The sequence below is a fragment of the Thalassophryne amazonica genome, chromosome 1 (assembly GCF_902500255.1).
Source record: "Thalassophryne amazonica chromosome 1, fThaAma1.1, whole genome shotgun sequence".
Taxonomy (NCBI): domain Eukaryota; kingdom Metazoa; phylum Chordata; class Actinopteri; order Batrachoidiformes; family Batrachoididae; genus Thalassophryne; species Thalassophryne amazonica.
In genome coordinates, this window is record NC_047103.1 from 112,568,755 (window position 1) to 112,585,230 (window position 16,476).

At 40.0% G+C, this 16,476-nt stretch overlaps 1 protein-coding gene across 2 annotated transcripts in view; it reads right to left on the reverse strand.

The window, feature by feature from the left end:
• The window catches only part of prkx (protein kinase X-linked), a 109,332-nt gene that overhangs the window by 5,064 nt on the left and 87,792 nt on the right, over window positions 1-16,476 (reverse strand). For both annotated transcript variants that reach the window (XM_034173541.1, XM_034173533.1), the window contains exon 6: window positions 12,054-12,111. In XM_034173541.1, coding sequence (XP_034029432.1) covers window positions 12,054-12,111 — 58 coding nt within the window. The remainder of the gene's footprint in view (window positions 1-12,053; window positions 12,112-16,476) is intronic.

Sequence of the window (16,476 nt, forward strand, 5' to 3'; positions counted from 1 at the left end):
CACACACACACACACACACACACACACACACACACACACACACACACACACACACACACACACAGGTATGTAAAAGTTTGGGCTCCCCTGATGATTTCCCTTTATAAATCTTTGGTGGTTTAGAACAGCAATTTCAGTTAAATATATCATATAGCAAACAAAAACAGTGATATTTGAGAAGTGAAATGAAGTTTATAGGATTTACAGAAAATGTGCAAGAATTCTTTAAACAAAATTAGGCAGGTGCATAAATTTGGGCACCCCAACAGAGGAAAAAAAACAAACAAACAAACAAACAAAAAACATCAATATTTAGTAGATCCTCCTTTTGCAGAAATAACAGCCTCTAAACACTTCCTATAGCTTCCAATGAGAGTCTGGATTCTGGTTGAAGGTATTTTGGACCATTCTTTTTTACAAAACATCTCAGGTTTATTGGTTTCTGAGCATGGACAGCCCGCTTAAAATCACACCACAAATTTTCAATAATATTCAGGTCTGGGGACTGAGATGGCCATTCCAGAATGTTGTACTTGTTCCTCTGCATGAATGCCTTAGTAGATTTTGAGCAGTGTTTAGGGTCGTTGTCTTGTTGAAAGATCCAACCCCGGCGCAACTTCTACTTTGTCACTGATTCATGACCATTGTTCTCAAGAATCTGCTGATATTGACTGGCATCCATGTGACCCTCAACTTTAATAAGACTCCCAGTACCTGCACTGGCCACACAGCCACACAGCATGATGGAACCACCTCCAAATTTTACTGTAGGTCGCAAGCATTTTTCTTGGAATGCTGTGTTCTTTTTCTGCCATGCATGCCGCTCCTTGTTATGTCCAAATAACTCAATGTTAGTTTCATCAGTCCACAGCACCTTATTCCAAAATGAAGCCGGCTTGTCCAAATGTGCTTTAGCATACCTCAAGTGACTCTGTTTGTGACATGTACACAGAAAAGGCTTCCTCTGCATTACAGCATCATACAGCATCTCTTTGTGCAAAGTGAGCTGTATAGTTGAACAATGCAGAGACACTATCTGCAGCAAGATCATGTTGTAGGTCTTTGGAGCAGGTCTCTGGGTTGACTATGACTGTTCTCACCATCCTTCGCTTCAGCTTATCTGAGATTTTCCTTGGCCTGCCACTGTGGGCCTTAACTAGTACTGTGCCTGTGGTCTTCCATTTCCTCACTATGTTCCTCACAGTGGAAACTGTCAGCTGAAATCTCTGAGATAGCTTTTGTATCCTTCCCCTAAACCATGATGTTGAACAATCTTTGTTTTCAGGTCATCACCTCAGTCAGAGGTGTTTTGAGGCTCCCATGTTGCCACTCATTAGAAGAGAAGCAAAGAGGAGAAACATTTGCAAATGGCCACCTTAAATATCCTTTCTCATGATTGGATTCACCTGTGTAAGGAGGTTAAGGGTCAATGAGATACCAAACCAATTTTGTGTACTAATAATTACTGCTACATTTATTCAAATCTATAAAATGACAAGGTTTCCCAAATTTATGTGGACAGAATCTCTGTTCGCTGTCCTCCTCAGCTGCACGCTTAGCTGGTGTTTTACACAGCCTTGGGACAGTGAAGCAGCTAACTTTACAATTTAGTTAATTTTTCGGAAAATCCATGCTCGACAAACAGACAATTTGAAGCCGAGAGCCAGGCAGAAATTTGCCTCTAACCGCAGCTAGAACACTGTAGAAGAGAGCTCTCTTAAACCTGCTTGGCAGGAAGCAAACAGAGAGAAAACAACATCAGTTGAGAGGATTCACAGTGGCTCTTCAGTATCGGAAAATGTTGCGGGTTGGATCGGTATTTTTCGATACGTGAATTACGTCTGTATCAGAACCCAATAATTGATCCGAGATCAGATCGGTCCCATCCCTAGTTTTAAGTGTAATAGAGTGGGACACAATGGGTTACATTCAATTCAATTCAGTTTTATTTATATAGCGCCAAATCACAACAAACAGTTGCCCCAAGGCGCTTTATATTGTAAGGCAAGGACATACAATAATTACGTAAAAACCCCAAAGGTCAAAACGACCCCCTGTGAGCAAGCACTTGGCGACAGTGGGAAGGAAAAACTCCCTTTTAACAGGAAGAAACCTCCAGCAGAACCAGGCTCAGGGAGGGGCAGTCTTCTGCTGGGACTGGTTGGGGCTGAGGGAGAGAACCAGGAAAAAGACATGCTGTGGAGGGGAGCAGAGATCAATCACTAATGATTAAATGCAGAGTGGTGCATACAGAGCAAAAAGAGAAAGAAACACTCAGTGCATTATGGGAACCCCCCCAGCAGTCTAAGTCTATAGCAGCATAACTAAGGGATGGTTCAGGGTCACCTGATCCAGCCCTAACTATAAGCTTTAGCAAAAAGGAAAGTTTTAAGCCTAATCTTAAAAGTAGAGAGGGTGTCTGTCTCCCTGATCCGAATTGGGAGCTGGTTCCACAGGAGAGGGGCCTGAAAGCTGAATTGATGCCGATTGATTAAGACACTGGTCTATGGGGGAAATTAATTTTACACTGTGCCCATCAAATCAGAAATAAATTCAGATACATTAGTTGAAGTGATTTCTGTTTATTGTTTTTTTTTTTTTTACCAAAATAATACTTAGGCGCTGTGTGTCAAAATTTGGTGGGGTTTGGTGTCCCCCTTTTCAGATAAAAACTCAAAAAAGAAAAATTCAAAGTTAATTATGTCCTCTATGTTATCACAGTTATTTAATCAATATCTATAGAAACAATCATTTTAGATTTTTTTCCCTGCACATAGGGCTGTTCTGTTTTTACTGACCAATAATGTTGGACTTGTGTAATGGTGACCCCTTTTCATGAAATGACCCAACAGGGAAAGAGAGTGCTAAAAGAGATACCTGCGATAAGGGGAGAGATGTAATCTGTGTAAAACTTTAAACTGTGTTGCTCTTGTCCTAGTGCAAATTGAAATCTTCGTTGTAAAAGACCATGTTTCTTCATCTATAGTCACAGATAGCTCCTTCCCCCACACACCTCTGACCCCCTGTGTATCAGTAGTAGATAAACCATTAAGCACCCGGTAATATGAACTGAAAGGGACTTTCGACTGTTGTTGAAACAGCATTTTCTCAACTGCAGATATTTCAGGGTGATCAATAAGGATTGTGCTATGAATAATGTAATGTCTTATTTGTAAAAAGCAAAAAAAAAAAAAAGATCTTGTTTCACCAATTTGTAACTATTAGTAAGTTGTTCAAATGCCATAAGCTCATCATCTAAGAACAAATCTCAGATATTTAATATTCTTACTGAGCCATAAATGAAAACCAGGGTCTGAAGAGCCTGGAGGAAAAGCAGGATTATTTATTATTGTAGTGAACATAGAGGTAATATTTGATATTCCCTCATGACGCTGTACAAGTTGCCACGCTTTTAAAGTGTTGCTTGTTACAGGATTTGTACAGCAAGCTTTAATTTCATTAAAGCTATTAAAATAATTCGCCAAGTCTCCACTGTGACAATGCTATCTCAATATCCACACAGCTCCCCCCTTAACCCAATCATTTATAAATCTTAAATGTGCACACAAATGAGATATTATGATATTTGGCAAGTCTAAGCCCCCCTTCAAACATGACAAATGCAATACTGCCATCTTTTAGCCTAGCTCTGCGCTTGTTCCAAACAAACGAGCCAAGTCATCCATTTATATTTTTCAACACCCGTTTAGAGAATAAAACCGGAGTCATTTGGATAGGATACAGTAACCTGGAGAACAAATTCATTTTGACCAGGGCTATAGGGCTTAGCCAAGAAACCAGAAGGGACATCCATTGTTCTAAATCCTGCTTAATTGTACAAAATAAAAGGTACAAAGTTTGCTCTATACAGCTGATCAAAGGATGGAGTAATAAAATTCCCAAATACTCAAACCCATTGGGAGACCATCTAAAAGGAACGGGAGGTACTGTAGTTGGTATTATTGAAAGAATACCAAGGGGCATAGCCTCTGATTTAGCAGTTGATCTTATAACTGGAAAAAGGACTAAATCTGTCAATCACATCAATGAGACCTGGTATAGATGTTTCAGGGCTGGTCATGAGGATCAGAACATCATCTGCATATGTTATTTTATGGCACAACGGTCCATTCTCTAAACTATATATTGTGGATGTCACCCTTTTAGCTTCAGCAAGTGCCTCTATGGCCAAAGCAAACAAGAGGGGTGATAAAGGACAGCAAAATGTAACTTAAAGTGAACAAAATATTGATTACAGTCTGGCTTGACACATCATGTTACATAAAACAAAAAACAAAACATGTAATGCGTTGCACAGTAAATTCATCACAACATGAATGACGAGATATAATCCAATTCACAAACATTTAATGGGAAAAGGAAGTCTGTCTGATGGCAGCTCTCTGCTGTTCACAGATTAAAGATACCATATAAAGATTTGAAGAATTTAAAAAAAAAGTGAACTTGTACCGAACCACGAGGAACTGGGGAGACCTAACATTTGCTGTTTGGTATGTTTATGCATTTTGGTCTGCGAAAACAGAACCTTTGATTATGGACTTAAATTTGTCTCATCAATACCTGCAAATGCACAGAGGGTGACCTACAAATTTCCTTGATTTGCACACATATTTTAAAATCCACAAACACAAATTTGTGATTTCCAACTTGTTTGTTGGCTTTTACAAATAAATGTGTATAAAAATTGAAAATTCTGTTTGTGAAGTGTGATTCAGCATTTGTGGATCACCGATCACACGCATTCATCGCTTTGCTCAGTTAGGTAATTTTGAGACATTCTTAGTGCAAAACCTGCACAAATCCACAAACAAATAGCTCGCGATTCAAACAAAGCAACACTGTCATACCTGCAAATCCACAGAGGGTGATCTACAAATATTCTTTGATTTGCACATGTGCGCACAGAGATCCATAAACAAATTCACACAAAGCAACATTGTCATCCAGTAGACGGCAGTGTTGTTCGATGCATTTTGATGCCTTCGCTTGCATTAAATGGTAAATGGGCTGCATTTATATAGCACTTTTCCACCTGCATCAGACGCTCAAAGGGCTTTACAATTATGCCTCACATTCACACAGATACACTCACACACTGATGTCAGGGTACTGCCATACAAGGCGCTTACTACACACGGAGCAACTCTGAGATTAAGGACCTTGCCCAAGGGCCCTTAGTGATTTTCCAGTCAGGCTGGTGTTTGAACCGAGGATCCTCTGGTCTCAAGCACAATGCTTAAACGTTTGTGAATTGCATTATATCGCTTGTCATTCATGTTGGGATGAATTTATGCTGCAATGTTTTACATATTTTGTTGTTTGTTTTATGTAACGCGATGTGTTTGGTCAGAACGCCATCAATATTTTGTCCATTTTAATTTTAATTTTGCAAATGACGGTATCTCATAAAGCCTCATCCTGTACAGATCTGAAATCATTGTATGCAGTGTCACTATTCGGTTGGCATCTCATCCATGAAAGTTGTTGCACTAATACATGTAAAATGTCAACTTCTGTCATAAGCACATGTGCGCGTGAGGAAAACAGCACTCCGGTCTGCCACCCAGACATCGGGCTCTCTCTTTCTGTCTGTGTGATTGATTGATAGATTAGATAGAGCGCTTTTATGAAACGATGCGACACAGTGAAACAGTCCTCATATAATTAGTCCAGTATGATAAAGTGAAGCAATGATGTTGCAGTATTTATAGCTCCAGAAGAACAACAGGGAGATGTGAAGTGGCGCACAGTACCGTGTTGAAGCGTGGACGGGCTCACAATAGCGGACAGTAGCACGGCGCTGCGTGTACTCGAGTGAAGGCTCCATGCTGTGCTGTACGCCGAAGAAAATTAAACAGGTTTAATTTCTTCCATCGTACGTGCGTAGCCCTCAACATACTGCTGCGTCTTGAGAAAAAAAACTCCTCATGAAGTGGGCGGAGAGCTGCTCATTACAGCGTAGACGATACACTGTAATGAGCAGCTCTATGAATACGCCACTGTGACAGGCCCTTAAAAGTGATGACTTTATTATCATATTTAGAATAAAACACCAAGTCCCATCCTTTTTGGAATATATTGCAGGGTTTAAATGCAGGAATGGATGCACATTAACAAATTAAATGAAGTTGACCACACAAAACATGCAGTTTGTTGGGTCCATACTGTCTGTAATGTAACAGAAGTCAAAGCAAATGTGAGAATCACTACAGTGTTTTTGTTTTTAATTTTGTATTTTCCATATTGTCCCAACTGTATCTGTTAACTTTAATTAAAGGGATTTATGAAAAATATCATATTAACCATTTCAGAATCCTGGTCAGTTATATACATTGTGCCTCAATTTTCAGAGGCCATAGGTAATTGGACAAACTAGATATGAGGAATATTGTTAATACAAATAAGCACTATAAGCAGTTTTTTGGGACGTGAGGGGATGGTTAAGGTAATTTTATTTTTAATTTATTTTTAAAATTTAAATAAAGTGATTAAAATTGGTAAAGCGATTATACCGTAGACCACCAACAAGCAGGTCTAAAGTCAAGCTAGATTTTTTTTTCCTGCCATTTGTCAGGCACAATAATCTGATGTGCCTTTCATAAACACTGAAATGAAAACAACCACAAAATGGAATAGCAGAAAAACACAGAAATTTGCTTTACTGCTACACTAGTGGGAGGTGTGTTGGCTTCTCCCCACAGGTGCGCTCTGATAAGTTAACCCCTTTACACAGGGACGGGGGGACTGTCCAGCAGTCCATGATCACAGTGGTTGCTATAAACTATGAACCTGATTTCCTCAGGAGAGTTGGCAAGCCCAGAAGATACACAAATACCAAACAGGCCACGCAAAAACACCTCACATAGCACCCCATAACCACCTGACCCGGCATGCAATGACCATGGCAACAGAAGATCAGCCACTGACATAACTGGAGTGACATGAGTTTAGAAATGAACTCAGAGAGAGAGAGAGAGAAAAAAAGAGCAATATCATTTCAACATCACAACCAATGGGCACGCAGTGATCAGGACTGTGTGCCGTGATTTTTATGAATTAATTTTATAAAGCACTGTTATTAAGGACAAAATGAGTTCCTTGTCAGCTGATGTCCACAGAGTTCCTCAGTAAGTTTTGTGTGTGTGTTCAAAACTTTGAGCAGAGATCAGGTGAGAGATTTGTCTTACACTATTCCTGCAGCTGATGGTTTATTCTTGGCTTCTGTATGTTTGGTGTGAGTTCAACAAAAGCAGACTTGGAGCTCGGCTGTCACAGAAAGCACGAATCATGTCAGGCACATAATCTGCACCCCCATTACTGTTATGGTGACAACCTGTAGCACTAACTATTATTTATTATTGCACAAAATTGTCAATACTGCATAAGCTGCAAATCCACACATCCCCTAAACTGCATATCCTTTAAATAGTGTACAAAATACATTCTTCAGTCTAATAATGTGTATTTTATGCGTTTTCTGTTTTAAATAATCTGATGTGAACTTTCTACATGCAACTTTTCTAGGGAGAATGAACAGAGTAAGAATTTTATTGTATGGTATAACTGCCTGTTTTTACTGTGCACATAATAAAAACTATTAACTAAATAAAACCCTGTCACCATGGAAGACAAAATAAGCTAAACATTAAACGAATCCTTTTTCACATTTCGTACGTGCATATTCAGTTTGCATTATGTGTACATGTTTTCCCCCCACTTCTGTGTGCCTGACAGCACCTGCATGAAAAAACCCAGCATGGAACATTTTAATATACAAGTAGGTACATTAGGTACAGGGGGAGTGGATGGTCCAGTGGTTAAGTGTTTGGCTTGAGACCAGGCGATCCTTGGTTTAAATCCCAGCCAGACCGGAAAATCTCTAAGGGTCCTTCGGGAAGTTCCTAACCCCTTAGTTGCTCCCGGTGTGTAGTGAGCACTTTGTATGGCAGCACCCTGAGATTGGGGTGAATGTGAGGCATTATCGTAAAGTGCTTTGAGCATCTGATGCAGAAGGAAACGCATTATATAAATGCAGTCCATTTACCACTGACCATTAAGTTCATTCTGGACTAACCACAGTTTAGTTCTTTTTCCATTAACTATATAATCCAGCCCCACGACCCAATCCTGGATAAGCAGTTGAAGATGACTCACCGAGTGCCGTGTGGATCTCCAGTCTGGTCGGAGAAGCACAAAGTGAGAACAGGACAACAGTCTTGTGACTTTTTTCAGTCCCTGCAAAGTTTTTAAAAACTTTTCATAGCGCAGTTGTTTTTCAACTATGAAAAGGACAGTGAAAGGTGATAATTATCCAATGATTTTTGCTGCAGCTGATGATGTGTTCGGCACTGCTGCCTTATAACTGGAGGTTTATGGGATCAATTCCCACCTGTGGTATTTCTGTGTGGAGTTTGCATGTTCTACCCACGTTTCTGTGGGTTCCCAACAGGTGCTCCAATTTCCTCCCTCATCCAAAGACATGCAGGTTAGGTGAACTGAAAACTTTAACCCTCTGGAGTCTTGGGTATTTTTGGGCATTTTTGACTACTTTTGGTTTTACCTTAAAAAACTGTTTACCTGGCCTTGTTTGGTGCCATTTTTTGTCAGCACAACCTCACTTGTGTGACTTTACAGTTTTTCTTTCATTCTGACATACTGCATTAAAACAGCGACCCTAAATTCATCGCAAAACCTAAAATTTGTTTTTTTTTTATTGTGAAAACCAGAAATGTTTAACAAACCATTTTTATAACTTAGAATGTTAATATAAATTGTAAATTTCAAAAATATATGTAAAAATGTTGCATAAACAAAGTTATATACAACAATTCACATTAAAATGCAGGAAATGCTTCATGTGGTTTTTGTGGCTATTTACATGCAATAAGATGCCACACAAATGATTTTGTGTCACTCAGAAAAACAATTCCTGTCCACTCTGCTGATCTGTGCGCACAGATTGGTGAATCCATCTGCTCTCGTTTGTCCAGAACAAAAATCATCAGACTGATCACGCTCTGGTTCAGACTCTGATGACATGCTCTGCGCTTCAATCGTCTTCATGCAGTTCCAAAAAAAAAAAAGAGAGAGACAATGCACTGTTCCAGGCACCTGATTATTTTGATGCACTAAATAAATAAAATAACTACACCACACACACTAAAACATTCCACCACACACAATAAAAAACACTCCAAACATGGAAAATATCACACGACTTTCAAAACGGATCGCTTTTTGCTTCGCATGAAACCACCATTTCCCTTCGCTCAGCAACCAAACGTGGACTGAGGATCATTATTAGGCAATATATTTTACACCAGTGAAAGAAAAATTTGCGATTTTTTTTTTTTACTTATTTGTTGTCGCATACAAAAGAAAAGTCATGTTCGCAAAACGTGCACGCTCACACGCACGCACGCACGCACGCACGCACACGCACACACACGGTCTGTGAGTTGTCATCAAACTCACGTGGGGTTGGTGATTGATTGGTTAGTCCCTGAATTTTCCACCAATGGTAAATACCCCTTTCTCCTGCTGAAGATAAGGGAGTCTTATTTTTTCCACCCCTCTCGCTCCTCCAGCAGAATGAGGAAATGAGTCATCGCTGCTGCGGCTGTCTGCAAAACGCGCAGCAAATATGAGAATATTATCCCCCCCAAAAAACTCGCGGAAATTATTAATCATAATTCAAGTTATACTTGGCATATTAACACATTTTCAAAAAAATGGTGTACACGAATTTCATACGTTTAACACACATTCAAACAGACAGAGTGGAGCGGATTGTGTGCTACGTCTGCTTAATTAGGTCATGTGGCTTTTTACATGGTAGCGCATCAATTGACTCCAGAGGGTTAAACTGACCATAGGTGTCCGTGCGAGTGTGAATATATTTGTCTATCTATATGGCCCTGTGACAGACTGGTGTCCTGTTCAGGGTGCACCCCGACTCACGCCCTATGACTGCTGGGATAGGTTCCAGCTCTCCACTGAAGGGAGTAAGCGGGTATAGAAAATTGATGAAGGGAAGAGTCTGCTCATAAAACTTGTATTTCAGTTTTGTTCACTGTTTAATTATGCCATGAGCTCATTTAACAAAATGTACTTATCAATGAGTTCCTCAAACTTTACATTATTGAAAACAATGAGGAGCTTGGTTTCATTAGGTAATAAGATTCAGATTACAAATGCTACTGATTACAAATAAAACCACCCGCAGACATGAAAGTATCCAGCTAGAAGTAGAAAACCTATGACATCCACGTAACCCTCATGGTAATTCTTTGTTATTAATAATTACTAGGGATGTCCCGATCAGGTTTTTTTTGGCCCCGATCCGATTCATCTGATTTTGAGTATCTGCCGATACCGAGTCCCGATCCAATACTTTAAAAAAACTGAATGAATAATGAACAAATGCTAAATATATAATCATTTCATTTTAAACACCTTTTTTTATTATTTATCACTTAAACAGTGCACTTCTCCTTGAGGTAGCTTGAACAATCAAGTAATAATCTACCAGACTTAAAAAATGTACAAATTTCCATGTTATTTTATTTGTCTAAAAATAAATGTCAAAGGTTCCTTATGGTAAACAAGAAATTATCTAATCTGAAATAACAGGTGGTTTTAATTTATAGATGAAAGGTTTTTAAAGAACCATTTATTGATTTAGCTATTTTAATTACAAGTGTTCTAAACTTTTTTAAACAGTAATCAGAAATTTTGAGGTAACAAACAACAACAACAAAATTTCCAAGGATTTTTCTTCAGACACGTGGTTTCTGCACTGATCCTTGGTTCAAATCCCCACCTGACTGGAAAATCACTAAGGGCCCTCGGGCAAGGTCTGTCATCCCCTATTGCTCCCGGTGTGTAGTGAGCGCCTCGTATGGCAGCACCCTGACATCGGGGTGAATGTGAGGCATAATTGTAAAGCGCTTTGAGCGTCTGATGCAGATGGAAAAGCGCTATATAAATGCAGTCCATTTAGCATTTGTACAGATCACTGGTTTCTGCCACTATTCTTCTGTGTTTTGGCCCGATGTGTCATTCCTATTGGACAGTGCGAAGCTACGTCACAGCTCAGAGCGTTGAAAGTTCAAAAGTCAACTTGAAAAGTATAAGGAAACAAAAAAAAAACAAACAAACTTACATTTGCATCCTGACAGTCCTCAGTGTACCCCTCTGATGCTTTATCAGTGTTCAACAAGTTCAGAGCAGCGCAGTGAACGTGAATGAAGATGGAAGCTCTTTAAGACACGCTCCTAAATGTGATGAGTGTGCACGTCGCTTGTGCGCACACCATCTCTCACTCCGTTTTGCAGACAAACGATCACAGGACAATTTGTTTTTTTCGTTTTGTTAATCAGATGACAGCTCGTCGTCCTGAGGACTTGGTCAGCACCGGGTCCTGCTGCGCACGGAAAGATGACTGAGCAAGAGTTTCGGTGGGAAAGTGTCCATCATCCTCTTGTCATTCCATCGAGGCGTCAGGCTGAGCACGTAAACACACAAACAGCAGTTCTGCGAAAGAAACTGCGCACGTAACTCCCCCCACCTCTGTCCGGTTGAACTTATGTTTTTTCTTTTGTTCAATTAAAAAAAAAAAAAAAAAAAAAGATTGGGTTGAACTTTGACCGCGTCAGCCTGCCGACAAGCGGCAATGCGCGCTCCCGTCAGAAGCATCACGTCAAAAGCCGAGCTAAAGCGACGCTTCCGACGCATGAAAGGCTCATTAATCTGCAATAATGAGCCTGAAATAGCGCTGATCAAAATAATGAGGATAAAATCTATATCGGATTTCTGATCGGGATGCAACGTCAGATTTCGATCAAGTCTGAAACCACATGATCGGGCCCGATTTCTGATCACGTGATCGGATCGGGACATCCCTAATAATTACAAACACATGGTGCTTCAGTTATGCTGTAGGGCCTTTCAGATCTTATCATGGTTCTCAGACGGTCTACGTCAAATGATCCAGTGAGGCTGTGAAGTATGATGAATTTGTACCACCTCACCTTCATGTTGCCCAGCCGTCTGGCTCGGTCAATGACGAGAAATTTCTTGACAAGGTCTCTGTGGAAAAGAGAAAGCAAAACAAACCGGTCAGTGAACCAAACTCTGTATACGTGCTCTGTCCATTTGTCACAAGCAACAAAAAAGGGCTAAAGGCTCTCCCAAAGCTGTCACAAAGATACATTTTACCAAAGATAAATGACAGACTATAGAGGGGAGAATGTGTAGCTCAGTAACGACTTTCGATATCTTATAACTGAAGAGAGCACTTTTGCGCAGAGAGAAACTTTCTAGAACTAGATGTGCATATGACACTGATGACCTGTGAGCAGAATGAAGTTTGGCATCTAGAAAGAGTGACGTGACAGAGCATAAATTTTCTGAAGTATGACATCTGCTGACAAACCTAGAGCTTTCAATAAAGCTGCTTTAGCTCGCACGCAGTGACCATCTGACAGGCCTGTAATTACACAAGCAACATGCTGAAGAGTCATTTATTTTCAATTTTTGTCTGAGACGTTAAAGGTGCTGCTTCACATTGAGACAAGTTGCACAGTAATATTCTCATCAAGTTATGTTTCATCAAGTTAACGTGTGCACATTAAGTTTGTACACACATTTTCAATTTCATTTATCAATTAATTTCACTGATCAATTATTGTAAAAATTGGTAAATGGTCACTGATATCATTGATTAATAAGCTACTTCGTGTTTTGGTATCAATATAATTCGTAAATATATTGTCAATGAGAGTAGCTGAATGAACTTATTCTTGAAGGCCTAGTGATTTTTGGATATAAATTTAAACTGTACATAGTATTAATGAAATCCTCTGTCACTTCATGCTTCTGTGGATTTAAAAGATCAATATTTATATCTCCACAAACAAATACTCATTTGTTATACATCTGTGAAAAGAATTCCTCAATCCATTTTTGAGACTCTTCAATTTTAGAGCCCGGAGTTATGTATATGCAACTAATAATTATACTTTTACCTTTTTTCCATGCATATTTCAATTGTCATGCATTCCAAAAGATTTTCCACAGCCATTGTCAAATGGCCATCGCTGGAGGTTATGAATTCAAATGATTGAATTCATAACCTATCATCAACCTCTGCAAGACAAGTTTCTGATATGGCAATTATACTAAAAAAGGTGACAAAATTGTTTTTAATAATCTTTGATATTCCCAAAATTTTTGTACATACTCCTACTGTTTAACTGGATTATTTATAATTTCCCATCATTTGAAATGCGGTTGTTATATTGTTCATCTGTGTAATACTGACAATTACTATTTCTAAAAGAATAGAAATGATTATCTGGATCTAGCTCATATTCCATATCCTGTATATGGTGCTCATTATACTGACAAGATTGTAATTCCTGCACAGAAGTAAAATCAAACTAATCAGCTGTCATCATATAATAAAAAGAAAAGCCCACAAACCAACCCCCCAAAAAATTAGGTCTCACTACATAATGTAAACACACACACACACACACACACACACACACACACACACACACACACACACACACACACACACACACACACACACACACACACACACACACACACACACACACACACACACACACACACACACACACAATATGAAAGCCATTTTCCAGAACTGCTTATACCCAAGTTCTTTTGACCAAAAAACATAACCCTAAATGAACGAATAACATCACTTAAATTTTTCCATGTCCCCAAGCTCTCTTACCACTATGATTTTAGCTTCCTCTGGAGATCCGTTCAACTTAATCATCACTTTACAGTTCCTGGTCCAAGTCGCTTGTATTTGTTTGTTTTTTAGAGCTCTGACTTGTCTTGCAATACTGGCATTTTTCCTTTGTCAAATGTTTGTTTGCATACACCTCAGTTCCTCAGCTTTTTTGTTTGCCTTAACAATTCGTTCTTAAGTTGGTGTCGGGGGTGCATTCCGGCGCCGTTGGGCAGCTCCCCTGTTGGTTTGCTGTGCTGCCCGGTGGCTCTGGGGGCTGCCTTTCCTGGCCCCCATGCCCTTCCGCTGCCCCTTTTCTCCTTGTTCCCCCGGAGCCCTGCGTCCTGGACCCACTTCCGTCTGTGCTCACGCCCGGCCGCGTGGCTTCTGATGTGCCGGAGTGGTCCATGTCATATGTTAAGGTTCTGTACTCTTGTCTTGGCCCAACACACCAGCCACAGTAGTGATTGGACATTTAGCTGTGATATGGGTGTGTGGATGGTTGCGTGTTTGTGGCCGTCACCACAATTCGGTTTTTGGGTGCTCTTAAGTGTTCTAGATTAGGGTATGGACGCTCATTAATTAGACAACAGACTGTTGCGGTCACTGTTTGTTCATGTGTGGTTGTTTGTCATGGTATGTTGTATGGTTGGGGGCCTCGTCTCCTCTGTGTCTCACGTCACAGTTATTGTCTTCACCACTTGTCTCTCGTTCTTGTCTGTCTTTGTGTTGTTTTGGTGGTCGGTCCTTCCTGATAGAAGTTGTTGGCTTTGAGTAGGATGTTGTAGGCTGATTGGGAAGGGTGGATGGGGGTCACACACATACACACACACCACATTCACTCACGCACTACATACTTTCTGTCTTGCAATAATAAATTGCATATATGTGTATTAATGTTCATACGAGGTCTGTCAATAAAGTAACGGTCCTTTTTATTTTTTTCAAAAACTATATGGATTTCATTCATATGTTTTTACGTCAGACATGCTTGAACCCTCGTGCGAATGCGTGAGTTTTTTCACGCCTGTCAGTGACGTAATTCGCCTGTGAGCACACCTTGGGAAGGAGTGGTTCCGCCCCCTCGTCGGATTTTCATTGTCTGGAAATGGCGGAATGAAAAGGACTTTTTTTTCCATCAGAATTTTTTCAGAAGCTGTTAGAGACTGGCACCTGGAAACCATTCAAAAAATTTATCTGGCTTTCGGTGAAAATTTTACGGGCTTCACAGAGAATAAGGTGTGTTACTACAGCTTTAAGGACCCCTTTAAGAACGAGGGTTCAAGCATGTCTGACGTAAAAACATATGAATGAAATCCATAGTTTTTGAAAAAAATAAAAAGGACCGTTACTTTATTGACAGACCTCGTAAATGGTTCTGCCAGTGTGGCATCTACCATTACTATATATGCAGACAGGGGGAAGAAAAAAACAAAAAAAAACAACAACAACAAAAATGATCTGTTGCTTCAGGGAGTGAATTTGTCCCAGAGTGTCCTCATCCATGCTGGTACCGCTGCCGAGAGCAGTGGCCCTGGGATGTGATCGATGTTTAATGTTCAATCCAGACACAATCACCTCATCCATCCTAATATGCTGCTCCAACTCGTCCACACGGTTTTCCAAAAAACGTATTTTACTGTCTTTCTCCTGCAAAGGGGTGGTGGCCAAGTGGTTAATGCACTTGGTTCCAGGTTCAAATCCCACCCCTGCCACATTTCTCCATGTAATGTGGAGTTGCGTCAGGAAGGGCATCCAGCGTAAAACCTGTGCCAATTCAACATGCAGATCCACCTTGGATTTGCTGTGGCGAGCCCGAGTGCAAAACAAGGGAGCAGCCGAAGGGACTTACTTACTGTCTTTCTCCTGCGGCATTTTTCTGAGTTCTCAGACTTCCTTCAGTAAACCAAGCAGTTCTGTTTTTTTTTTTGTTTTTTTTTTAACCACTCCACTTAGTTTCTCAGACATGAAAATCTAAAACTATACTTGTAGCACTAACTATTGCAAAAAAAAACAAAACAAAACAAAAAAAAACAAAAAACAACAACAAAAAAAACCCTACATTGCTGAATTGGAAAGATAAACAATATCAACTGCTGGTCAAACCTTTTCGAATATAGAATAGAAAGCCTTTATTGTCATTATACACAGCAAACACAGTCTGTATAGTACAATGAGATTAGGGGGGCTGCTCCTTAAGAAGTGCACGCAGTGCAATACCAGACAATATAACATGAATAAACAACAATATCACATAAGGAAACAAGTGAAGTCCTTTGCTGAAAAGTAAAATTGTGTAACATGTGGACAGTGTAAACAGTGTAGCAATTGAGAGAGTGCAAAAGGAAATGTAAAACTGTATGACAACTATAGGCGATATAATAAACAATGGAACAACTGAAAAATGTGCAAAAGTCCTGTGCTACAAATGAGATAGATATGGTGCGACTCAGTACCTAATATAGTCCGTTTTTAGTGCAGATTATTGTTCAACATGGTGATGGTTTTGGGGAAGAAACTGTCTCTGAGTCTATTTGTTCTGGCCTGTATGGACCTGTAGCGCCTGCCAGAGGGCAACAGGTTGAAGAGGTGAAAGCTGGGGTGTGTATTGTCCTTGAGAATGTTCTTGGCCCTACTAAGACAGCGGGAGGTGTAGATGGTGGAAATGGGGGGCAGAGGACAGCCAATGA